General features: G+C 42.5%; 1 protein-coding gene across 5 annotated transcripts in view; it reads right to left on the minus strand.

The window, feature by feature from the left end:
* Window positions 1–1,581: 1,581 nt before the first annotated feature.
* The window catches only part of RALB (RAS like proto-oncogene B), a 70,815-nt gene continuing 45,749 nt past the window's right edge, over window positions 1,582–26,647 (minus strand). For 4 of the 5 annotated variants that reach the window (XM_070240682.1, XM_070240681.1, XM_070240680.1 and 1 more), the window contains 4 exons: window positions 19,220–19,384; window positions 9,711–9,919; window positions 6,189–6,366; window positions 1,582–3,177 (listed from right to left, as the gene is read on the minus strand). In XM_070240682.1, coding sequence (XP_070096783.1) covers window positions 3,058–3,177; window positions 6,189–6,366; window positions 9,711–9,919; window positions 19,220–19,333 — 621 coding nt within the window. In that variant the 5' untranslated portion in view covers window positions 19,334–19,384 and the 3' untranslated portion in view covers window positions 1,582–3,057. Of the gene's footprint in view, window positions 3,178–6,188; window positions 6,367–9,710; window positions 9,920–18,316; window positions 18,472–19,219; window positions 19,385–26,647 lie in introns of those variants that run through there. The other variant, XM_023622740.2, reaches the window with a different exon arrangement.

Genomic DNA, 26,647 nt, shown 5'->3' on the forward strand with positions numbered 1-26,647 from the left:
AGAATGGTTAACCAGGACTTTTGAGGAACAGACCTGGGCTGGGGAAGAGCAAGACTAAAGAGCTTCCATTACAAGCAATTCTAGACCATAAGAATTGTAAAGCACATGCAGTTACCCTTTCGATTAAATAATCGTAATGAATTTTAAAAATAAAAATATCAAAGTCAAGATTACTACTATAACATTAACTGGATACATTAGTATTTCCCCACTATTAATACTTATCTACCATTAAGCTTCTGTGGTATTTTATCATAATGTAGCTTCTAGACCAACACAGGTGAATTTTTTATTTCAGTAGTCACTTAATTTATATATCTTATTTCACCTAATCTAAGACATTCAGTTTTTCCCACATTTTTATGTCATTGAAATCAGGATGGATTCACTTATTTGGCAGGGTTTTTTTTCCTAGTAGTACATAAACTATGGTGTCCTACAATCAATGGTATCTCAGATTTGATGAAATAGGATGCTTGTAGGAAATTATACATCTAGGTATTTTCTCCCCATGTCACTTTATGAAATCACAGATTGTCACATCTTTTTCTCTTACTCTACCCCTCTCTCCTTATACTCCAGCCATATGCTGGTCTTTGGGGTCTTTTCCTGAACACCTTCGGGCCTCTGGACTAGCTGTCCTCTAGCCTAGAAAGCTCCCGGCGGCCACCTACTGGCTCCCCACGTGGCTGGCTCCCTCAGGTCACACAGTCCAGCTTCACGTCACTCCCTTGGAGAAGCTTGTTGACTACTGAACTGAAACCAGCTCTACCGCCCAGCAACATTTCCTACCACATTCCCCAGTTTTATTTTCATCACAGCACTTAACCCTGACATCGTCATGGAGTTGTCTGTTTCCTCACTCAAGCACAAGCACCAGGAGAGAGGAGCTCTGGCCCCTCATATTCAACACACACCCCAGCACCTGGAACACAGCCTGACACAGGAGGTACTCGAATGTTTCTAGAACAGGTACTTTAGAAAAAGAACCCTGGGCTGAGGGACACAATATCTAATCATTTAGCAAGTTAAATATGTTTCAAATTTATAAATAACATTGCTTTGTTATTTTTCTATGGAAAAGAACCTTATATGTATAAATTGGTTTGTTAGGAAGGTCCATTTCTGATTGCTATCCAGCTAACATAATTTTAGAAATATACTAATAGCATATACCAAGATAATTTCCATAGCATGAAACAAGTCACACCACCTTTAATTTATTTGTGCATATTCCAAATGCACTTGTTCTCGACTGGAACTGATATCAAACAGGTGGCAAACCAAAGTGAAAAGAAAAAGGTTGTTCCAAAAATTTCAGGAGCATGGTTACCTTCAACTTTTTCATTTTTAAGAAGAAAGAGAAGTCATCTCTCCCAAAGGATAGACGAAGTTAAAATTACCATTTGTACTTATAACTTTATTGCCACAGCCCAGTTCAAAGGATTAACTGAAATAAAGTTTGTCTGCTATTGCAGAACATCTAACAAGAAATGAATAATTTACTGTCAATTTCTTTAATCCCTGCATTTCACATGTATGACAAAAGGATAAAATAAAAAGGCTGAAATCCTGAAAAAGTGTATTTGTCTGCTTTTTTTTATTCAAAAAAGCCCATGATTCTTTGGGAGGAGATACAAGATTGCTTTCCAGTCAGACCATAATTTCTGCAATTTCTGTAATAACCTTAAATTCGAAAGGTTCCTGCTCTCCCCACCCCAGTTCACTTTTGGCACCTATAAGTGAAATGTCACTTCTGAAAAATGGGGGGACATGTGCTGAATACTGGGTTTTTATCACAGAACTCCTTTCCTGATGAAAAATTATCTGATTGCTGAATTTAGAATATTGATACAAGAAATAGTAACAATATCTCATCAATAAAAGTCTTTGACCAATTAACTATATGGCTGTCTCAGGAAAAAATTATATTCTAAACAGCAACCAATTCTCGGAGGTAAAGGGGCAACGGCTTATCGCATCCTTCCCCACTCCTAACCCTAAATTTAGAATTACGGGGCAATCCTACGAGAGGTAGCAGATGTCTGGCGCAGGCTCTGGCTTCAGGACTTTGGAACACAACTGTTACTCATCACATTCTTCAGAAGAACCCATGTCACACTGAAACAAACAGAGAAGAGGCCCTCTCAAGCTCCAGGTGCGGAGAGGGGCTGACGGGACCCTGATTTCTAGTGGAGAAGGAGGGCCTACCCACCTGAGGGACAGCTAGCAGAGGATTTAGCCAAAGAGTTTTTCTTTAAAAATTTGATTAGAAAAGCTTGTCACTTATATAGTATACTACTCGAGTCTTCACTTAATCTACTAAAAAGACACTCCTACACAAAAATCAGGATGCTACAGGAGAAAAATAGCCAACAAAGACTAAAATTGGCCAATACTTAAATATGAAGAATACAACTTTCATCTTTCATATGTGAGGAGGGATTGATGAGCTGGTTATTGACCTATCCGGCCCAATTCAAATTTATTTTATTAGCTGTGCTTCAGATCCACAGGGTGTTGCCAAGAAACTTATCAAAAAAAAAAATCTCTGAATTTCTCAGTGTCATTGGAGCTTAATGGGTTTTTCTGAGTTCCACTGTTAAACTGGATAAAGGCTGGGAGGGCCTAACCCCACCCCCTTCTCCCAAAACCTAATAAAATAAGTCATTTTGTATTTCAAAACAAAAGATGGTAATGTTAGAAAACCAGGGGAAAAAATAGCATGTTATGACAGTCCTTTTCCTTTTTAATGAGCACTTGACCATTTCCCACCTACAGCACTGGAAGCGTGAGTGAATTTCTGGCAGGGACGGAGGGAGGCGGGAGGGAGGAGGAAACGCTGAAGCCTCCCCACGGGGCAGCTGGGCCACTGCAAGGACAAGGGCTTCTTTCTTCTGCCAGCCGCTGATTCACAAACACTGTCCCCATTTAAAGAAGAACGCGTGAAGGAAGCTAGGGAGAGCAGGGGACACACCAAGGAGTTGTCTGTGGTCTCCTTGGAAGGAGCCCGCCCTATGTCCTTAGTGGAGACGACCTCATCCATCGCCTTGGCATTCACAGTAAGCAGCATCTCTCTTTAAAACTTTTCTTGTTCTTGCTGCTTTTCTTGCCATTCTTGTCCTTGTTTTCTGACATCTTCTTTGCTCTGATTTCTCTCATTAGGTCAAAGAACACCTGGGGTGGGAAGGAAGGAGTGAAAAACACAGGGAGGAAAAAGCCATTTAATGATTTGATGAAGCAATTCATCAAAGTAGGACATGTAGTTACATTTTAAAGTATAAAGCCCAACATATCTGTATTAACCACATGCCAAAATTTTTCTAAACCAAGTGCCATCAAAAACAAAAGGTGTAGAGCAAATAAAAATAATCAACATTAAAAACATATTATCAGGGCCAGCCCTGTGGCCAAATGGTTGAGTTTGTGTGCTCTGCTGTGGCAGCCCAGGATTTGCTGGTTTGGATCCTGGGCATGGACCTACACACTGCTCATCAAGCCATGCTGTGGCAGCGTCCCACATAGAAGAACTAGGATGACCTACAACTAGATATACAGCTACATCCTGGGCTTTAGGGAGAAGAAAAAAAACCAAAGCAGAAGATTGGCAACAGATGTTAGCTCTGGACCAATCTTCTTCACCAAAAAACAAACAAACAAACAAATATTCTAATTATGCAAAGTAAACATCTCTGCTCACATCACACTGTTGTCAGGTCAAGCTGAGGACAGAAGCATCACACAGTTACTGCCATTCAACAGCTTATTTCAGAATGATAAAATCTCTCGCTATGATAAGTATGATGAAGGCTAAAACATCATAGAACAGATCTCTAAGTGTGTGAAATTTGCAAATGTTGATACTGACAATAGTAATCAGACTTTCTAGTGCTTCCAACCACCAGAAAAGGTTGAGGATGATATGAGTATCTGCTACTGGGTGCTTTATTGTGTACCACTGTACCTTATTTAACTCTCCTATAGACCTGTAAAGGTAGGAACAGCATTCTGCACGACAGCTTGCCCAGCATCACTCCACAACAGTGGACTTGGGAACGAAGTGGGGTGGGGAGAAGAGGGGCGTAAACTAAGCATAACAGAGCATAAACTAAGGCTCCTGCACTATGAAATTGGGGAAATGGAGGAGAGACGTCCTGTCACGCCACCCCTCCCCATGTACACCCCCACTCTGATTCTCAGGAACTACCACTCCTCCCTTCCTTGCGATGTTAGCTGAAAGGAACTTTATCAAGAGCTGGTAAGACTTGTCCTTTGAATGCCAGTGTGTTATTTAGATAGGGATTATCATTTGTCACAATAGTTTGGGTTTTGCCCTCTACCACCAGCAATCATGCCAAAGTACTGATTATGCCCAAGCAGACAAAATATGCCTCCTACAAGGGAGCACTTCAGATTTCTCCTAGGGATGACGGAGATGGACAGCGTGAGACTGAGTGCAAGCTTTATCTTTGGATGTTCCCACGAAACCACAAGCTCCTTTTATTTTCATAGATTCACCTTTTTCCTGACGAAAAGCAAGATCAAGCTTTCTGAATGTGGGATTCCACACGCATTTACCACCAGTTCCAGGCACAGAGAAGGAAGCCATTCAAACTGACCTCAGCACCCCACCCACAACAGCAACAGTGAACAGCTTCAAATGTAACAGGTTTTCATTTTTGTTCTAACGCAAAAGGCAGGAGGGGAAGAATGGAGTGTGTCCAACTTCAAATGATGACAAAGTTGTCCATCAGCTGATCTTACCAACAGCTGCTTTTCGTGTAAATTGTTTACAAGGAATACAATGCTGCCAGTCATAAGATTCTGCTGGCTCCTGTTTGGCCGGTCAGGCTGGTCCAGTGGAGGAAGGGGAGAGGACAAGCTGTGTGCAGCCCCCCAGCCCCACTCCAGCCCACCAAAAATACACCTCGACAGCGCCATGCCCAGAAAGCCTTCCTGATGTTTTCGCAAGAAGTATGTCTGGATTCCCTGTGTTTTCTACAGCTAGGAATAGTGTGATAGAAAGAGAGAGATTTAGAATAGCACAGGAATCAATAGAAAGGTTGAGAAAGAATATGAAGAAAAAATAGCTAACACGTCAACCCACTTCGTGTTGCAGACTACAACTAAACAGACCGATGCTGCCGCAGGCGTGGCCTTGGGGTTCTAAAACAAAGCCCTTCTATACCAACAGTCCAAACGCGACGTCCTTCCAGCATCACGTCAGGCTGGAGTAAAGCTTGGTTACAAATCTCTCCCTCTTCGGGTAAGAAGTAATGGAGAATTATTTCTCCATAAGAAAGAGAAACATAAGCAACAATTTGGGGGACTCAGATGCTGATGCTGCGTAACACAAAGCAGACATATCCGGTGCGCGGTGGCCAGAGCGAGGTGTGTCTAGATCTTACCAGAGCATGGATGATGAGGTGAGAGCTAATGAACGAGGGGAAGCCAGAGGGGAAGCCTCATCTTTAAGGGTGTCTATTTTAGCTGTGTGGCAACCACTCTGAACCTTAATATTTTTTAAAAAGGCCTAACAATAGCAATCACTTGTAGGTGCATTTCCAAATTGTCTATGGTCATCATTGTCAAGGTCATCTTTTCCTTAGCTTCAGAGATTTGAATGAGAAAGTATGCTGGGGATGGTAAGAGAGAGAAAAGAGATCCCTAGAGTTGATTCCAGAGAGGAAACATTATTTAGAGACTAAGTTATAAAGACAGAACACCTTGGCTCTGCCACTGGATACTAAGGTGAAAAGAAATAATCGAACCAATAATTCAGTGAGAGCAAAATCAAGAAACACCATGTTTCTTTGGGGAACCTCCTAAGGACCAGCCCGACCCGGCCAGGCCTGCTCCTGCAGAGCAACAGGCTGTGGAAGATGAGCGAGCACAGGGAAGTACTTACCTCCATCCTCCCAGCTCAGCATTCACAAGCCAATGGCCTCATCCTGCCGTACTTCCAAGGGCCATGCCAACATTAAGCATGCTCTGACAAAGGCTCACGACACAGAGTGAAAGGATCCTGGGTTGTTTTAATCCAGGGTCATACACTGCTTCTCAGTACAATGGCTTAGACATCTGGGAAAATCAGTCCTCCCCTCGTTTCCATGAATGGTTCCCTCAAAACCAAATAGACGAGGCCTGTCTACATTCTCTGTGGAAACTCACAGAGAGCGCGTGCCCACCTTGTCCACGTTGGCCCGTGTTTTAGCCGACGTCTCCACGTACTGTACGCCCCACTCCTCCGCTTTACTCCTAGCCTCCTCGATGGGCACCTGCCTCCGCTCCTCTAAGTCAGACTTGTTTCCCACGACGAGCAATGGAATTTTATCTTCTTCAGCCTTAACGCGGAGGATCTGTTCCCTGAGGCATAACGTCAAAAACAAAGCAGCTAAGAAAGCAGGAATAAGAACGCAATTTGGTTGACTCATCTAAAATATAAGGCTTTCCTAAGGCAGAAGAAGAAACTGCTACACTTAGGGTATGTTCCAAGGAAGCATAAACTAGACCAGCCTTTTCAAAGTCTGGTTCTCGGCTGCCCACATCAGAATGACCTGGGGCGCTTGTTACAAACGCAAATTTCTGGGCCAGAGCAGCCCTACAGAAGTGAATGTCTGGATAGGAGCCCAGGATTCTGCATTTCAACAGGGTCCCCAATTTATGCTTAGGCACAAAAGAAAAGAACAGGAACCACCTGGAAACCTCTGAGACAAAAACAAGCTAAAAGAAGTATCTCCATACACAAAATGCTTCATCGTGGGATGACTTCTTTGTGAGAATAAAAGCTATGAAATCCAGTATTTTTCATATGGAAGGTGGCAGTCTAGCAGCAGACAATGAAATCGATTCAGTGACTCACAACCAGTAATTTTTTTTCCTCAGTGAAATAGAATATTACAGAATAATCAATAGATTATAGAAACATTAGAGGGAATCTCAAGTGGTAAAGGTAGGTATGGTTTTGTGAGACTTCTGTTTCGATTATCTCTGTCTGTGTGTATGCACCCGCCTCCCAAACACAGTTTCCATTTAGATGCAGCAGGTGTGACGCGCAACAGACTGGGCTCACTTACGTTCAGCAGTAATCGCATTTTAACGTGCGTTATTTTCCTACTACATAGTGAAAAAAAATCCAAGGCCTATGGAAAAGTACTTCAAAAACATATTCTCTGAAACAAACCATTACCTGTAGCACATTAAATTTTACCTCTACTAAAAATAATCAGCTATCTAAAATTATTACTCAAAACCAAATATTAAAAAAATTAAATATTCCACTTCCATTATTTTGGTCCAGTGGGAACATTTCTACTGCTACATTCCAATATATTCCAAAAAGAGACCCCTTCAAAAGTGAATTTTGTGGAGATCTGCATTGATTTTTACGATACAGGGTAACGTTCCATAAAAATAAAAATATTTTAAAATTTTTCCATACAGTCAATTTAAGTACCAGATGTCAAATATTTCCAGAAAAATTAATAAGAAGAAAAGAAAGTAGCTGCTTGCAAACAGCCTCTAAGTAGCTTTGCTATACCCTGCATTTCAACAGGGGTCAAAGATCTTGAAGTTATGTGATCAGTATAAGCTATGAACAAGAAAAACAGAGCTTTCTGCCTCATTACTCTTGCAGAGGCACGTAAAATTACCTCATTAACAAACATATTGACACAAAATGGAGTAGCGAGTTCCGGTCTCTTGTAACAAAACTACGTCTCTAGTTTATGGAATATTGTCCAGGAAAAGTTTCAAGGAAGATAGAGTGTATTAACGCTCGGCGTTATGTTGGGGCCTTTCCATAAATACAGAAATGCTGTTTCAAAACTGCTAATGGGCACAAAGTAAAGTGACTGAGTTTAACCACCAAGGCTCAGATCACCCACCTCCTTGCTTCTGGTCCCAGTGACATGAGAAACCTGGCCGGCTCTGGGCTTTCATCCAAACGTCCAGAGTTCAACAACGAACTGCCCTCGCTGCCCCTTTTAGGCAGTCATCTGCCCCTTTGCTTCTAAGCATCCCTGTTCTCACGTAACAACCAAAACCGTCCTCCGAAAATGAGATGAGACTCCGCTGCCATGAGACTCCCTGAGAACACATGAACATCATCTGTGGGCACGTGGTGAGCCGGGGCGAACGGACGAGGTGGCCTTGTCTCGTCTCTGCAGACGACTGTTCCCCTGCCCAACATTTCCTTTCTCAGTGAGTCATGGGCGATGGGAAATAAAAGGCTCAGGACAGAGAGGAAAAGAAGGTCGTGTGTCCATCTGTCCTCCCCTACGCGCAAGGAGGCACAGAAACAGGGTGGTGTAGATGCAAACACAGTTATGATGCACAGGCTCTAGCCACATACAGGACACTCTGTGTATGTCAGAAAAGTCTGAAAACCCACAGGACTTCTCATAAGGTGTCCTAGTCATTTAACTGATCGACACACACACGATCGAGCCAGAGAATTTCGACCTCCAACCGTCGAAGGCCTGACACTATGAAGCATAACAGCTGAGCACCACCTCGCTCCCTTCCACTCGCTCCCTTCCACTCGCTCCCTTCCACTCGCTCAGCCGGCCGAGTCCAGCCCTGGGCTTCCGTGGCGCACTCACTGCCGCCTCCTTCCACACCTCGGCAGGTATTTACCTTCTTCATCTTCACCTTTGGTTGATCATCTTAAATTCTGACCAGAACTTGCTAAAGAATGAAAAAGAATGACTGGTTTTTTTCCTTTTTAGTTCCCTGTTAGACCCTACATCTGGTTCTTAAAGTGAAAAAGTCATCTGGATAGATATGTTTATAAGGAGAGTAGATGAAGAAAGAAAACTGTGTAAGAGAAATGAGCCGGGCACGGGGTAAAAAGACAGACACCCTTCCCATTAGAACTCCCAGAAGGATGCCTAACGGCTTTCTTTATAACGAGATGAACTCAAGGTATCTTTAAGTATCGCATTTTAAAATGAATTATAGCAGTTATTATCTACTTGCTAAGTAATCACCTTGTGCCTACACTGTGAGAAGGCCTGGGGACACGACACTATGGGTAGCCACGTTCCTGCCCTTACAGAATTTACAGCCTAAAGCATCATTTTATTTCATTTCATCAACTGACAAGCGCATTTTCAGATAAAGAAACAGAATCTCCAAAGCTAAGTAAACTTGCCCAGGGTTACAAAACTGCTAAGTGGCAGGACAGGCATTCAGACCCAGCCTGTCTGATTCTAAAGCTGCCTTCTCTCCACTCAACTATGCCACAGTCCTTACGGGAGCAGCCAGTGGTCCCTCTGACTCACATCTTTCAATCTCCTGACGTTTCATAAACCTCAAAACAGATCAAAATTGTTACTTTTACAGCAAAATTATAAAAAAGATAAAGACAGTTAACTCAATCACTGTCTCTCAGGATTTACACAAAAACTAAATTACAGATTCCTGAGTATATGGAATGGCTTCATTCTCTTATGAGGGACAACAGACTCTTAAGATAATCTATATCCAGAAATGACAAAACAGGGAAGCCCTAAGAGATTATAACAAATGCTGTTATAATGTGCCAAGATTCAAAAAGCCCCAGAAACTTCTTTAGACAGAATTCTTCCTAATAACAAACACAACCCTCTACTGCTATGCTCAGCCCCCAACTCCCGCCAAGCCTGAGACACAGGACAGGAAGGCAAAACGCCTGGCGGGGGCTGGAGGCCCTCTCCCTCCAGACGCACCTGAATTCGGCAGTTGCTGTGAAGGACTCGTGCTCCGTGATGGAGAACACGAGGAGGAAGCCTTCGCCACTCCGGAAGTAGTTGTCGCGAATGGCTGCGTAGTCCTCCTGTCCCGCCGTGTCCAGAATGTCTATCTGCACTTCCTCTCCATCGAGAACCACTTTCTTCCTGTAACTGTCGGCTTTGGTAGGTTCATAGTCTTCTACAAACTGAGGAAGTAAAGAACATTGTCGGCAATTAATGCACTTTCAAGGGGAATAAAATCTGCCAAAAAATAAATTTCAACATATGGGTACTTTGCCTATCATCAACTGATTATTTATTGAGTGCCTATAATTATCACACTGTGTGTAAGGCACTATAAAATAAAAACAACTCCTTATATAATACTTCTGTTCTTTACTGCTCTCGGTTCTACTACTTTTTATTGTGTTTTTAAACAACAAGAGCAGATATTCCCATTTTACAGATGAGGAGCCCAAGCACAGAGCAGAACACCTGGCAAGATTATTGTCAGTATAAAATTTAATACAAACACCAGCAGGGGTGAGAAACAGGAGCTCTTATTCATAGTCAACAGAAGTACAAAATTCATCAGAAAAGTAATTTGGGATGACATACCAAGAGGCTCAAATAACTACAACATGATAAACTCCAAATGGGTTAAAGATTAAATGTAAAAAATAAACCCCTCAAGGACTAGAAGAAAATGTGGGTGAAATTCCTTCATTACCTTGAAGTAGGGAAGGCCTTTTTAACTATGACTCAAAATCCAGAAGCCATGTAAGAAAAAATTGATAAATTAGACTACATAAAAAATAAAAAAACTTCTGTTTGGCACAATACACTATAAACAAAGACAAATGACAAACAGGGAAGAAGTAGCTGAACTCATGTCACACAGAGCTATATATAAACAGTTCCTAAAAACAGGGAGGAAAAAAAAGATCAACAATCCAATGGGAAGAAGTGGCAAGAGACATAAACAATTCACAGAAAAATAAATACATATGATGTAAAACATATGAAAAGATGTTCATCCTCACTAATAAAGAAAATGAAAATTGTAACTGATACCATTTTCACCTACCAGACTGGCAAAAATCCCAAAGTCTGACAACACACTCTGGGGAAAAGGCACTCTTGTACATTGCTAGTGGGAGCAGGGAACAGCACAGTCCTTATGCAGAGGAACAGAGCAACATCTAACAGGACTAGAGAAGCTCTCTTCCTCTGTCCCAGCCATCCCGCTTCTAGGAACCTAAGCTACAGAAACACCTGCACGAGAACATACATGGTTATTCACTGTGGCACTGTGGGTATTAGGAAAAGACTAAAAACCACCCAAATGCCCAGGAGAGGGCTCCACATAACAGAATACTATGCAGCTATAAAAAATGAAGACGAGAACTATGTACAGATATGTAAAGATCTTCAGAATAAAATAGACTACCTTTTACACAAGGAAGGTAGGGAAAATAAAGAATGAGATATATTTTTTTTACTGCATAAATATATATATATATATATCTTCATACATATGTAACGTGTATATGTGTGTATATACACGTATGTATGCATTTGCCAAAACATACCCTGAAAAGACAAACAAAACAAATTTAAAAGCTGTTAAACAGAAAAACTGAAGCAAATGAACCTAAATGAATATTAAATTGGCAATGTAGCCACATGGAGAAAGGATTAATTCAAGAGAACAGAATATTTTGATAGAATGCATCCCACTAAAAGAGACTAAGGACAAAAAAATTTCAAAGAAATCCTAAACTTCCCTCAGTGTTTATATTATTTAGTAATAATGATATTAATATTTCTTTATATTGTATTTTCTTTCTTTCTATAAAGCTATTTTCTTTATATTGTATCAAACATCAAATAAGTAATATCTTGATACAAGAAGTCAAGATGTTCAGGAAAAAAGCAAAGTAACGACAGCAATGTACTGTTAAAATTGAATAGGTGCTAGTATAAGTTGATATCCACATGCAAAAGAATGAAGTTGAACCCCTAATTCACATCACATACAAAAATTAACTCAAAAAAAGATACCACATTACGCCAGTTAAAATGGCTATAATCACTAAGACAAAAAATAACAAAGGGTGGAGAGGGTGTGGAGAGAAGCGAACCCTCATACACTGCTGGTGGGAATGCAAACTGATGCAGCCACTATGGAAAACAGTATGGAGACTTCTCAGAAAACTGAAAACAGAAATACCATATGACCCAACTATCCTGCTACTGGTATCTACCCAAAGAACTTGAAATCAACAATACAAAGAGACTTATGCACCACTATGTTCACTGCAGCACTATTCACAATAGCCAAGACATGGAATCAATGCAAGTTCCCATCGACTGCTGATCGGATAAAGAAGATGTGATATACACATACAATAGAATACTACTCAGCCATCAAAAAAAGACAAAATCGTCCCATTCGTAACAACATGGATGCACCTGGAGGGTATTATGTTAAGCGAAATAAGCCAGACAGAGAAAAACAAACACTGCATGATTTCACTCATATGTGGAAGATAAACAAACAGACAGACAAAGAGAATAGTTGAGTGGTTACCAGGGGAATGAGGCTAGGAGGTGGGCACAGTGGGGGGAGGGGAGCACTTATATGGTGACAGGCAAGTAATAATGTACAACTGAAATTTCACAATGTTGTAAACTATTACGAACTCAATTAAAAAGAAAAATTAACTCAAAATGTATCAAAAACCTAAATGTAAGAACTAAAACTATAAACTCTTAGAAGAAAACATAGGTATAAATCTTTATGATCTTGGATTTGGCAATGCATTATCAGATATAACATCAAAAGCACAAGCAACAAAAGAAAAAATAGATCAACTAGACTTCATCAAAAGTTAAACCTTTCACGCTTCAAAGGGCACCATCAAGAAAGTGAAAAGACAAGCCACGGAATGGGAGAAAATATTTGTAAATCATATATCTAATAAGGGACATGTACCCAGAATATATAAAGAACACTTAAAACTCAACAATAAAAAGACAAATAACCCAATTAAAAAATAGGCAAAGGATCTGAACAGACATTTTTCCAAAGCAGACACACAAATGGCCAATGAGCATATGAAAAGATGCTTGACATCATTTGTCATTAGGGAAATGCAAATCAAAACCATAATCAGATACCACTTCACACCCACTAGGGTGCTCTAATCAAAGATGGACAATAACAAGTGTTATTGAGGATGTGGAGAAACTAGAACCCTCATACTTTGCTAGTGGGTTTGTAAAATCGGGGAGCTGCCATGGAAAACAGTTTTGCAAGTCCCAAAAAGTTATACATAGAGTTATCATATGACCCAGCAAATTTTATGCCTAGATATTTACCCAAGAAACTTGAAGACATATGTCTACACAAAAACTTGTACACGAATGTTGATAGCAACATTATTCATAATAGCCAAAAAGCAGAAACAATCTGAACATCTGTCAATTGATGAATGGACAAATAAAACATGGCATGTCCAGACAACGGGATATTATTCAGTCATAAAAGGGAATGAAGTACTGATTGATGCTACAACATGGATGAACCCTGACCAATTATGGTCCATAAAAGAAGCCGGACACAAAAGGTCACATATTACATAAGCCTATTTACACGAAATGTCCAGAACAGACAAATCTATGGAAATACAAAACAGATTTGTAGTTATCATGACTGGGGGAGGGGCAATGGAGAGTGACTGCTGACGGGTATGGGGTTTCTTTTTGGGTGATGAAAATGTTCTGGAATTAGATAGAGGTGATGGTTGTACAACTTTGTGAATACACTGAAAATCACTGAATTGTACACTTTACAAGGGTAAATTTTATGGCATACAAATTATATCTCAATTTTTTAAAAAAAAAAGAATGAGGTACTGATTCACGCTACCACATGGATGAACTTTCAAAACATTATGCATAGAGTTATCATATGACCCAGCAGAAAGAAGCCAGATACAAAGGTCACATATTGCATCATTCCACTTACAGGAAATGTCCAGAACAGGCAAATCTATACAAACAGAAAGTGGTTATCAGGGACAAGGGGTGGGAGCGGGGGAAGCAGATTTGAGGAATGACGCTAATACGTAGGGTTTGGGTTTCTTTCGGAGTGATGAAAATATACTAAAATTATATAATGGTGATGGTTGCACATCTGTGTGGATCTACTAAAAATCCTTGAATTATACACTTTAAAAGGGTGAATTTCATGGTATGTGACTTACATCTTAATAAAATTGTAATATAAATTTTTTAAAATTGAATTGAAAATATGGGCCCTTTGAAGAATACTCTGAAAAAGAGCTTTGTATTGCCAATTAACAGCTTCTAGTTCAAATGATTTTAAATCTAAAAATAAAAATACTAAAAGATTTTTAGTATTAGATCCTCATAAATTTGTACCAATAATAGACTTAAAATAGAGAAAATGTGAAAATTCGCTTATGCTTCACAAGTGTCCTTTTAACTCCTCAAAGAGACAAATATACGACTAAAATACCCCACCACCAAGTGCCAGTCTCTGAATACCACCAAAAAGCATCTCAATTGCACATGTCTGAGCTTTCAAGGTTAAAACCAGCAAGAGTTCGTTCCACCGTCTCCTTTGACACCAGAAGTCAGAACGTCCTGATCCGAGCATCTGTCGGTGCAGTGAACAGTGTGCTTATTATCAGAATATTAGATTACAACCCTGATGCGGACATTTTTCCACTAAAAACACAAGATCCCCAAAGTCTTGGTATCTGTTAGGATGAACCGTTCTCCCGGCCTCGCAGGGCTGGCGTGATTCAGTTTCAGATGCTCAAGACACACCAGTCCAAGATGGGCTTCCGCAGCCCCTTCTCACCGAGCCCCGCCCACGCTGACTCCAACGCGCCGCCCGTCTGAAGCCTTGCTGCCAGTCTCCCCATCACCAGCCTCACTTTCCCAGAAATGGCAAACAGTTTAAAAAGTCAAGTGTTTTACGCCAAGAACAAAAAGGTTAAAATCTCCCTCTGATTTTTCCCCAAGTCAGAACTTTGACAAAAATAGAGACTTTTGAGACCATGGCTCCTTCATAATCCAATTTTCATGACAATTCTACCATATAAGCTAATCTGTTTTAACTAAGGGTAAAGCCTTGGACCAGGGACAGTGTGAGTGGCCTGTGAGACTTGAGGCACCGGCACCCCTGGACGGGACTCATCTCCTTGTCCTTGAATCCGGCCGGACCAGCCGCCCTGTGAGGCAGGAGTTACCACACCTGGCCACACGTCAGAATCGCTGGGGGAGCTTCAGAAAATGAGATTCCCAGTTCTCAACTCCAGGAACCTTATTCAGAAGGGGTTTTTTAAAAGATTCCCCAGGAGATCCTACAATCAGCTAGGTTTGGAACCACTGCTAAGGGCTCTTCAAGCTCCAGAATGATGACTCTGGAACTATACTGTCCAATACGGCAGCCACGCTTCAAGCGCTAGGTAGACACAGATATTGGACAGCATAGACAGGGAACACTGTCATCATCACAGAAGGTTCTATCAGTCAGTGTTGTTTTAGAAAAACGGTCAAACACTTCCACAAACACACATCGCTCAGCGCCACTCTCTCCTTGCTCTGGTTTTACCGTACCCTTTCTTCAGGAACTGCTGCTCTCTCGTCCTCAAATACATCAGCTCACGAGAAAAACAGACTAAGATCAAACAGAGCTTTCCCTTGCAGCTCTGAAGGAACTAAGAAGAAGAGAAAAACTCTAGATTCTTCTGCATGCATCTCTCTCCCCTCCCTCTTATCATACACACACATAACAAACATGCACAATAAAAATGAAAACTCCCGACTGGACTCGCCGAGTCCCTCGCGGTGCCAGCAGCTGTGCTGAGCAGGACGGATCCCAGTCTGAAAGCTCTGCCTGCAGTCCAGGGCTTCTCGACAGCAGCACTGCTGACATTTTGCTCTGGATGACTCTCTGTTTTAGGGTCTCTCCTAGGCGCTCTTGGATGTTTAGCAGCACTCCTGGCCTCTACCCACTACGGGCTGGTAGCATCTGCCCCCAAAGCCGTAACAAACAAAAATACCTCAGACATTGACAACCATTCCCTGGGGGACAAAATGCCCTTGCCCGTCTCCACTAACAAACTGCCCCTCCAGTCCTATCTCCTCCATCTCAATCCCTCTCCTCACCCTCTGTTCTTCCCCAGCCTCTGTTATACAAGAAAAATAAGGAATTGTTAGTAAGTACATGTTATTAAATAAAAACAAACAGACTTCCAAAACAGATTACAAAACTTGCCTCTCTTCTTTTATAAAAAATGTTTTGGGTAAATTAAGCAGATTCTGCTCAATTTCCCCACTCCGGCTCCTAGTGTAAGATAAAGAAAAGCAAGCATCAAAAACAAAAGCTTCTCATTATAAGACATAGGGGTATGACCCAGGAGGAGATCAAGGTTTTGGTGTGCAGCTTGCTCATCTTGGGGTCCCTCTTTAAGAAAAGAACACAAAATTACCCATATAATATTGGATATAAAAGCGAATATCTTGGGGGCCAGCCCCGTGGCCGAGCGATTAAGTTCACGCACTCCGCTTCGGCGGCCCAGGGTTCCCCCCGTTCAGATCCTGGGCACAGACCTAGCACTGCTTATCAGGCTATAATGAGGCAGTGTCCCACACAGCACAACCAGAAGCAGTTACAACTAGAATATACAACTATGTACGTGCGGGGGGCCAGGGAGCGGTATTTGGGGAGAAGAAGCAAAAAAAGGAAGATTGGTAACAGATGTTAGCTCGGGTGCCAATCTTAAAAAAAACGAATATCCTTAATGAGAGAAGAAATCATAGTCCATTATAAATTTTGTGTGAGTGTGAGGAAGATTAGCCCTGAACTAACACTGGTTGCCAATCCTCCTCTTTCTGCTTGAGGAAGATTGTCACTGAGCTAACATCTGTGCCAATCACCCTCTACTTTATGTGGGATGCCACCACAGCGGGGCCTGACAAGTGGTGCTAGGATTGTGCCCGGGATCCAAACCTGCGAATCCTGGACTGCCAAAGCAGAGAATGAGAACCTAACCACTATGCCACCAGGCCAGCCCCATAAATTTTTTTTTTTAAAGATTGGCACGTGAGCTAACATCTATTGCCAATCTTTTTCTTCTTCTCTCCCCAAAGCCCCCCAGTACATAGTTGTATATTCTAGTTGTAGGCCCTTCTGGTTGTGCTATGTGGGACACCACCTCGAACCGGGGAAACCCTGGGCCACTGAAGCAGAGCGAGCGAACTTAACCACTGGGGCCAGCCCCCATAATTTTTTTAAATGGACAAATACTGTGGCAAACACACCTTCAGGTGACCTCAGTCATGCGCTTGTACAGTGCCCTCCCCTTGAATGCAGAGGAACCTGTGACTGGTTCCAACCAACAGAATATGGCAACGCTGAGGAGATGACCACATGATGACATTTCCTTGCGAAAGAATCTGTCTTAGCTAACCAGAGAGACTCTCCTGCTGCCTTGAAGAAGCAGGCTCCCACAGCATGAACTGCCTGGGGAGAGGGCCAGGAGCAGAGGCCTGTGGGTGAGCTCTAGGAGCTGTGGGCCTCCGTCCTCCACCCGCAAGGAACTCAACTCTGCCAGCAACCAGGGAGCCTGGAAGAGGACCCGAGCCCCCGCTGACCTTGCAGCCACAGCGACACCCTGCCTGCAACCTCGTGAAACCCTGAGCAGGAGCCCAGCTAAGCCGTGCCAGACTCCTGACCCCTGGAAACTGCAGATGACAAATGAGCGTTGTTTTAAGCTGCTAAATTTATAGTAATTTGTTACACAGCAATAGAAAACTAATACAAATAACCATTTAACAGCACAAAATCCAGCAAAATAACATATTTTTATTAATTAACTACCTGGTATCACTCGAGAATAGCTTCCTACCTTTGTCGGTCTGCTGTATACTCTTTGATTATCTTGTGATATGCCAAATGATTTTCAAATATTTCCTATAGAGAATTTTAAAAAATTGTGTTTCTTCAAGCATAGTTGATCTAAATTTCTCTTTATTGACAGAAAAGTTTTTTCAGCTTCACAACTACTTGACAGTAAAGAAACTTTTAGGACTATTGGCAAATTTAGGAAACTTCTATTGAGCTTCCCTGTAAGAAGCTGTAAAATCTGGAAGAACTTTCCAGATCCGTCTATAGCTCCATATGTTTTAACCCTTGTTTCTCCTCCACTGCGTGCACACTTTCAGCGCCAGGTGCCAAAGGCCACGTTCAGACCAGGATGCACCCCTGGCCCTACATTTCACATCACAGTGCCAGGCGAGTCAGCACAATGGGCAGTAGGACTATTCCTGGAAGCCATTCCTACACTGGGACAGCTGGTAATAACTTAACCATATGCCAAACTAACTCCAAACTACATAAATACATATCACTAATCCCCAGCTGAACACATCCTTAATTCAACTTCCCTCAGCCAGATCCCAAACATGCCCATGGCCACCCCACCACCACCCAACATAAGAAGAAGTTGGGCGGAGGGAAAGTCTAGTGAAAAGAGATAACAATCTTAACCAGTTGTGGTTACCATATCTTTCTTTCACAAATTTTGTAAGGCATGTGCCCACGGGAGCATGATGTAAGTAAGGGGCCCTGAAGTTTAAGCTCCAGTCGGAACACTCGGCCAGCCATGGCCATACCAGCAAATGGCCACCATGCAGGACACTTGTTGCCACAGGAATCAAGACTGTGTTGTCACAATGGACTCAGCACTGCTGCATTATCCACATTAAGTGATGTAAATTTTGAGCAAGGATGGTGCAAGCTTTACCTTGCTGCATGGGAGAGCTACAGAGAACCACATGTCTATCACTTTAGAAAAGATTAAGTCTCATGACAACTTAGCGCTCCCTTTCAATATCTCCCAAAATTGACTGTCACAAAGCTAAGTATCTGACTTGTTTTTTAGAAATATCTGTATAAAGGTCCCTCCCTCCTCCCCTGCTCCTTTCAGAAAGAAAGCTCTAAGTACAGTCATGTGTCACTTAACGATGGGGATATGTTCTGAGAAATGCATCACTAGGAGATTTCGTCGTTACGCAAACATCCCAGCGTGTACTTACACAAACTTAGACGGGATATCCTACTACACTCCTAGGCTACACGGTACTAATCTTATGGGACCACAGTCATATACGCAGCCCCTTGTTGACAGAAACGTTGTTATGCAGCACATGATTGTTTAACAATGGAGATAATGCAAGCAGGGACCCCTCACACGCTGTCGGAGTTGAAATTACTTATTGAAGATCAGCAATCCAAATCTTATGCTGGTTAGAACCCTATAAAGCTCTTCAGAAACCACCTTAACATAAATTAGTCCCGTGATGCTCTATGCACATGGGGGAATGGGCACGTGAACACAGCTGGGGAAGGGACACTGCTGCCACAGACTCGAGGCTGAAGGCAGCCTGTGCCCGGCGTGTCTTACCTCATCATACATGAACTGAAGCGTCAGGGCCGACTTGCCGACCCCTCCACTGCCGACCATGATCACCTTGTGCAGGGCCAAGGAGCTCTGGCTCTTACTCTTGTTTGTAGCCATCCTGCTGGTTTTCTGAGACTGTGACCCACAGACGAAGACCCAGTTGAAGAGCTGCCAACGAAAAAGACACACTTAGAAGGAGTTTGCTTTCTACCCAAGTGAAATCAAATGCACTCCTCATGCTCCAGAAAAGCCTAACCCAGACATTCCAACAGAGAAGGAATTCTTCTAGGCTCCAGGCAGAGATCAAAGCCCTCCAACAACGCCGAAGTCACTGACCACAGCAGAGCCAGAGCGAAGGCAAGACGAGAGAGAAGAGATGGGTGCAGGCATCCAACGCCCACCCACTGTCCTGGAGAACAACCCCCACTGAAAATCAATACCTCCTCAACGCTGCTTCTCTGAGGTGGAGTGAGCAAGGAGCTCCGAGTCCCAGCTTCCTACCCAGACCCCACGGCATCTGGTGCCACAGAGAACACCGGAGCTCCAAGAGCTCGGACTCCATCTGCCTATTCTCACCCCTCTCCTCCCCTTGTACCTCTGCCTCCCAGCACACACACACAGCCCTCCACGTGGACTATGGAGGCCATCTGAAAAAGGCTAAGTATGATGTGGATTAAGGCTGCCCCAGCTAGAGAAGCCCAAGGTGACCTGGCCTACATGCCAAACTATTCGACCCAGTGGACTTTTTTTATGGTATGAATTAGGACCACCCCAGGGAGAGAAGCCCGGGGCATCCTCAGCTATATGCCGATCTATATGGCCAGATTCGTATCTAAAGTTATATGATCGCACAATAACCAGACCCCATCTGCACTGAAATCATTTAACGACTTTTTACATCATCTTTTCTTTTCTCCAGTAAAAATAAGTCACGTACCCATGCCTTATAAAATTAGCCCTAACCCTCAACTCGGGGCAGCAGCAGGAGCTCTGACTGCCCGTGGGTCCTGTCCCCATGCACCAGCTCTGCCTGCCCATGGGTCCTGTCCCCATGCCAGTGGGGGCAGCAGCAGCTGCTCTGCCTGCCCATGGGCCCTGTCCCCATGCCAGCGGGGGCAGCAGAAGCGGCGGCAGCAGAAGGTCTGACTGCCCATGGGTCCTGTCCCCATGCTATTCCACACTATTCTCTAAATAAAAGAGCACTACTGCCAGATCTTGAGAGTCTAAGAAATCTTTCTTTCGACTCCTCGGCTCACCGACCCCGCATCAAGTACATGCGTTTTTTATAATAATGACACTTGACAGAGTTAAAAGGAGAACTAAATTATTTACTCCAAGAATATTTAAAGTGACGAACTAAAATGAGTTACACTTTTCTAAAATAACAATCTATTAGTCAAAATCAGTTGAACATCATCAGAAGTGAGACAAAATGAGTGGAGCACCCTGGAACTGTGAGAATTATTACAAATAAGTAAATTTAACAGATACCTGGAACTTATTCTAACCCAGGTGCCAATTTTTATTTTAACCGATTTGTATGGAAAAATCTACGTCACATATACCAGAGTAAGGAAAAAGGACATGGCTTGGGTGCCTCATGGGCCCGAGTCTGGCTCTGTCCTGTGAGCTGTGTGGCCTAGAGCTAGTTCAATTTCTCCAAGCCAGTTTTCTTATCCGCAAAAACAAGTAAACCACCTAGCTTGCAGGATTCTTCTGAGGACTGAATGAGACAGCATGTGTGAAAGGCCTAAGCACAGTGCCTAGGACACGGCAAGAACTTCATAAAGGTTGCTTTCCTTCCCATCAAATTTTAAAAGGATTTTTTTTCTAATTACAACGTGACAGGCTCCTATTTCCATTACTGCTGACAAAGTAACTTGAAAACACCCCCACTAGAAAGGTCAATAAATACACAAATCATTGGGCAAAATAAAACAGGCCTGTTCTAACTCAGTGGTTCCTGTCCTGGGCTGCACAATGGAGTCAGCTGGGGAGCTTTAAAAACATCCTGACGCCTGGGTCCCACCCCAGAGATTCTGATGGAATTGGTTTGGGATGCGGCCTGGGCTGAGCACTTCTAGAAGCTTCCCAGGTGATTATAGTGTACATCCAAGGTTGACGCACAGCTGAGCCCAAAAGAAAGTGAGAAATCCCCATGCTGGGGTGAAAAAAATCAGGGCAGTAGAGCTGACGTTGCTGCAGTTCCGGACAGCTGCTGCTCTCGGTAACGTAGGATTAACAAACACAGGGCTACGAGAGCAGGCACCCAAGCCAGGGGGGCGTTAGAACCAACTGAGAACTGAGAAGCCAAGACCCTTGGAGGAGCATACCTTCAGGAACAGAATGGACTGGAAAAATGTGTCTACCACCAAGGACGATGACAAGGAGGCATATCTGCCTGAGCCCCGGCTGTAGGGAAGTGCACCCTGAAAACCTGCAACCACAGTGCTCCTCCAAAGCCAAGAAATTAACATTTTTCATGTTAATGGAGTCCCCGGCTAGCCACATCGAGGCAGAGCGCCCAACAAAACCCCTCTCGGGCTATCACAGTTAAAGCCCACACCCAGGAGCCCCCAGCGCCACCCCATGAAACACCCGAGGAAAGCCCAGCATCCACAACGAGCGGGGCTTTCCCGACGGCTATCATAAAAAGTATTATTGGGTCATTTTTAACAAAAGCAGATCAAAATGTGAGAAAAACAACATGATCAAAAGACCGGAAGCTCAACAAGAACCACTCTCTGAATGTTTAAATCATTTTTTTAAGTATTTAAAATGAAAAGTAATAAAACCACAGGGGAGGGAAAACTACTGTTTTTTCTCTGCCCATCTTTGGTTCATTGGCCGGGGCCCTGCAAATTAGACCAAGAGAAAGATTAACACGAGAAAAACCAACGGAAGCCTATTAACACATGCATCTCACATATACACAGACCTCTGTCAGCAGCAACTCAAAGCAATGGTTAGAACTTGGGCTTATATAGCTTCTTAACAAAAGAACAATACGTTTCATCGAGAAGTGAGAAGACAAAGGAAAGGGCCTTTGAGCTTCCAGGGCGGCAAAGTGTGAGAAGGTAGATTTATGGGGTAAACTAATGGAACAGGAGGGCTGTTTAGCAAGATTCGCTCCGCAGATTCCTCTGGGGCTCCGGGCTGATGGGTGTCTGGAGTTGTCTCCGGTGATTAAGAACTGGCCACCCTTCCTGGGAGAGAGGCGGCGGGCAGAGAGCTTTTCTCGTGTCATCACCACGGAAATCAGTTCTGTGCACGGCCCTGGGCTGCCGTGAGTGGAATCCCGTGTCCGCCTGCTCTCCCCCCTTACAGGGGACCATCAGCTTATGCGCTTCTGCCAGGCTTTCTTTCCACACCCCCTTCTCTAATTATCTGCTTTTTAATAAGTGTTCTAAGCAATTAACTAGATAATTAAGCACATTTGAATTGTGACTAAAATAGAATAAATGGGATAAGGAGCAAGCCTCCCCAAAAGGCTTCAGTTTAGGAAAGTGAAACTGCTTTTGGCCTAATTTCTGGTCCACACTTTCACAGCGCTGAGGTTAGTGCCCGAGGTTAGACCTCCAGACCATCAACCTGTCACGCAATTCCTCTGAAGCAACTTTGTTTCTATGAATTATTAGTTCTATAAAAATGGAGAAATAATTTTCCAGGTGGGTGGAGCCCTTTCCAACACATGTAGAAATATCTAACTCGGAGCTATTATTTTCAAAAAATAAAGTCAATTCCTCTAGAAGAAACCAGAATAAATGAGTTGAAGACTATTCAACAAATCCACAGATATTTGCTTAAATATCTGTGCTCAAAGCTCAAAGACTGAAATAGCCTTGGTGGATATTTCCAATCCACATAACCGCTTCCATCAACTTGACTGGATGAAGGGAAAGACAGGAGACAGGCAGAAGGGCCAGCCAAGTCCCCGCCCCCCAACCAACCCTGGAACCTAGAAATGCCGACCTGCAGACTTCCATTGTTGGAGATAATAAACCCCTACTTGTTTAAGCCACTGTTAGTCTATTTATCATTGTTATTGTTTTTGTTTATACTTGTACTGAAAGCATCATATGAACCGAGATTTGAAGGAGTTAACTAGTTAAAGAGAGGAGGAGAAATACCAGGAAGAAAAAACAAACAGCAAGGCTTGGGAAGTTAGTGTTGATGATTTAACGTTTATAATAGATATGCCTAGCCATAAACGTGTTCTTAAAAAATAACACATATAACAATAAACGTGTTCTTAAAAAAATGTTTTCCCCGACATTTTGTTATGAAGAGTTTCAGACTTTCAGAAGAGCACAAAGAACTATACAGGGAGCCCACACGGCCACCACCTGCATTCTACAGGGAGCCTGTTGCTCCATGCGCTTTATCAGGAACCCTGGCATCTGGCATTCCTCTACCTACCCTCCAAGCCGTCTTATTTTTTGGTTCATCTCCATGTAAGCTGTAGACATCTGTATATTCACCCTGAACTGCGGCACAGACATCCCTTGTTTACAAAGCAACTATACGCCCCCCCACTGCCTCTGCTAACTATTTCAGAGCTCCCTCTAAGGTCTTGCAAACCTCCTAATCTCTTCAATGAACTGTGTGGGTTCACAGCCAATCACGAAAGCCACAACACAGACCTTCCAACTAGGGGAATTTGGGCCCATCACACCAAGTCCTGGCATGCCTCTCCCCTTAAGAGTCAGAAGTCTTTCACAGGGGACTGGAGAAACCTACCAACAGACCCTTTAATATGTCTCGACCTACTGATAGGAACGCTCTGTAGTTTCATTCATTTTTGTCCAAAAAACATTGAAGTACTACTTCATCATGCCAAGCTGTGGGTCTCTGCCCTTAGAAAACGCAGTCTCCTAAAGAAAGATATGTAAGTAAAACATTTTAAAATAATTTCTCACATGCAATGATAATGATGGCACAAGGTATAATGAAAAGCACAATGAACTCTAGGAAAAGAGAATTATGAAAGGCTTTAAAGTTGAATAAGAGTTCACTCAGCAGATGGGGGTGAAAGAGGGGAGCTTCCCACGCATAACAGAGAGCACGTGCAAAGCAACAAACGCATGAAACATCACAGTGGGTCCAGCTATCACATCTTATTGAAGCAAAAAGTATAGGCTGGGGAAATGACTGGGTGATGAGTCCCACAAAGATAGACACGTTCAAATAAAAATGGGCCTGACATGCCATCTCAAGAAACTTATCCTAGAGAAAATGGGGAGCCACTGCAGCCCAACTTAGCTTAGAAAGCATTGGACGGATAAGAATAAACATATACCCTCCAGTACAGAAAAACAAGACACTCCAAACTAAGAAAGCTTCTTAGATGGCATGGCAGAGAGGCAAGAGAGCTGGGAAATGCTTTTTCTATGTAACATTCTATGATACGCTAGTATTAGATAGGGCTCTCTATCACTCGGCATTAATTCAAGTACCAGGATGCATATCCATCTGAGAAGTAAAATTCAGAAAGCAAATCACGGTGTATAACCATGCAAGTGTGTGTTAGGAGAAGGGAGGTGGCCTCTACTGAACGACAGTCCCATAGGCTAATATCGCCATTAGTCCTTTGTCAAATTTCAGCTAGGAGAAAATGAGTTGGTAGGTAGAGTCCAAATGCCAGCTCTGTCTGTATCACAGGGGTGTAATGAAAATCAAACGAGAATTTGAAAATGCAGAGGAAAACTTACTCCTCCAGTCCCCTCATAAAATTCAAGCGTCCTAGTAATACGGTACACAAAAGCACATGGAAAACCATCAAATTCTATGCACCTGCAAAGAACTGCATTTCGCACTCTTTCTCCAGATAGTATGATCCGAAGGTAACCAATAGGCTATCACTAATAGGCCATAATCATAATATTTGAGTTTCTCAAAATATTATCCATGTTTTTAATCCTTTAAATAACAATCAAAAAGGAAAGCAATCCTAAATCTGGGACAATTTAAGCAAGCAAAATAATTAAAGACAGTAATGAAAACAGATCATTGAAATATTAGGAATTCATGAATCCATACCTACAATAAATATTAAACAAGGGAGCAGGGAGGCTCTCGCTTGCCGTAGAACACCCAAGGCAGACTGATAAACTTACAGGGTGCACCTAACTTGGAAAATCAACATTTTGCAATTATCTTTACTAGAAAATTGGTTCAGACAAGAATCATCAATAGATGCTAAAGAGGAGACCTGGGTCAGAAACAGGATATTTGCACAGTGTTAAAGTGTCTCCATTGATTACTTATGAATCAGAATCTGCATTTTATCAAGCAGCACCACACCAAGTGTCAAGGCAAATCCCAATTTTCATACCACTTGCTGTTACAATCCATATTAGGAACAACCCGACCTAAATTAGGGTCATGAGGGATGCTCCCCCAAAAAACAGCACTCTCAGATATGAAGTAACACAGGAAGCAGCAGATTGTAGGGACTGAAAATGCTGAATAATGAAAAAGTAAACTGCGGTGACACTGTCAACTGAGGACACGTCATTTCACTAGCATTGAAAACAACATGGAGTCTTATTTCTTAGCCAACACCAAATAATTATATGACAAAACAGACCAACTAAGGGACTGCATATATGAGTGTGCCAGTGCTTGTAAGAATACATGAGTTGACAGCACCTCCCTTCCTGCATTGACTCCCTACATCACTGTCATTTTAATGACACAATACAATCCCACGGTCATCTGTAAATAGTCTCACAGGCACTCCTTGGGCAAAGAGGTGGTGTCTCATTCACACATGTCTCTCCTGGACCTACAACTCTGACTCACATTGTGTCAGAGACCTAGAAATGCCCAGAGAATGAATAAAGGATGAACGAGTGAACAAAGGGTTTTAGGAAATAAAAATGAGGACACATTTTAAATAATTTTCCATAACATAAACCACGCCACATTTCTATCAATGGTGTTCTATTGTGAACACGGACTCTGGAAGGTAAACCATTAAAGCAGCAGCCATCCCCAGAGGTTCTTTTCATGGTTTAATAATAAATGCTATTAGCTATAAAAATACTAATAATTTTAAAATTCACATGCGCACACACACATGCTCAGGAGCCAATTTGAAGAGACTGGTAAAGATGGACAATTAAAGATCAATAAGATAACTGCCATGGATTGAAATACATCAAATTTGTTCACAACCATACTAAAATAGCACCTTCTTGGTCACCCTTGGAGAAGTAGTGAAACAACTCATTATTTTAAAAATTGGTAAATACAGGGAAAGAATTAAAAGTGCATCTTGCTTCTCCAATACAAACTGTACCACCAGGTGAACCAAATAACAGATGAAGCAAAGTTTCCCTTTACAAAATATTCTGAGAAATCAAACAATAGAATTTGGGCTATCATCATTTTGCAACTCCTCATGAATTAAAAAATTCAGGCACTGAG

Source organism: Equus caballus, chromosome 18 (genome assembly GCF_041296265.1).
Source record: "Equus caballus isolate H_3958 breed thoroughbred chromosome 18, TB-T2T, whole genome shotgun sequence".
Taxonomy (NCBI): domain Eukaryota; kingdom Metazoa; phylum Chordata; class Mammalia; order Perissodactyla; family Equidae; genus Equus; species Equus caballus.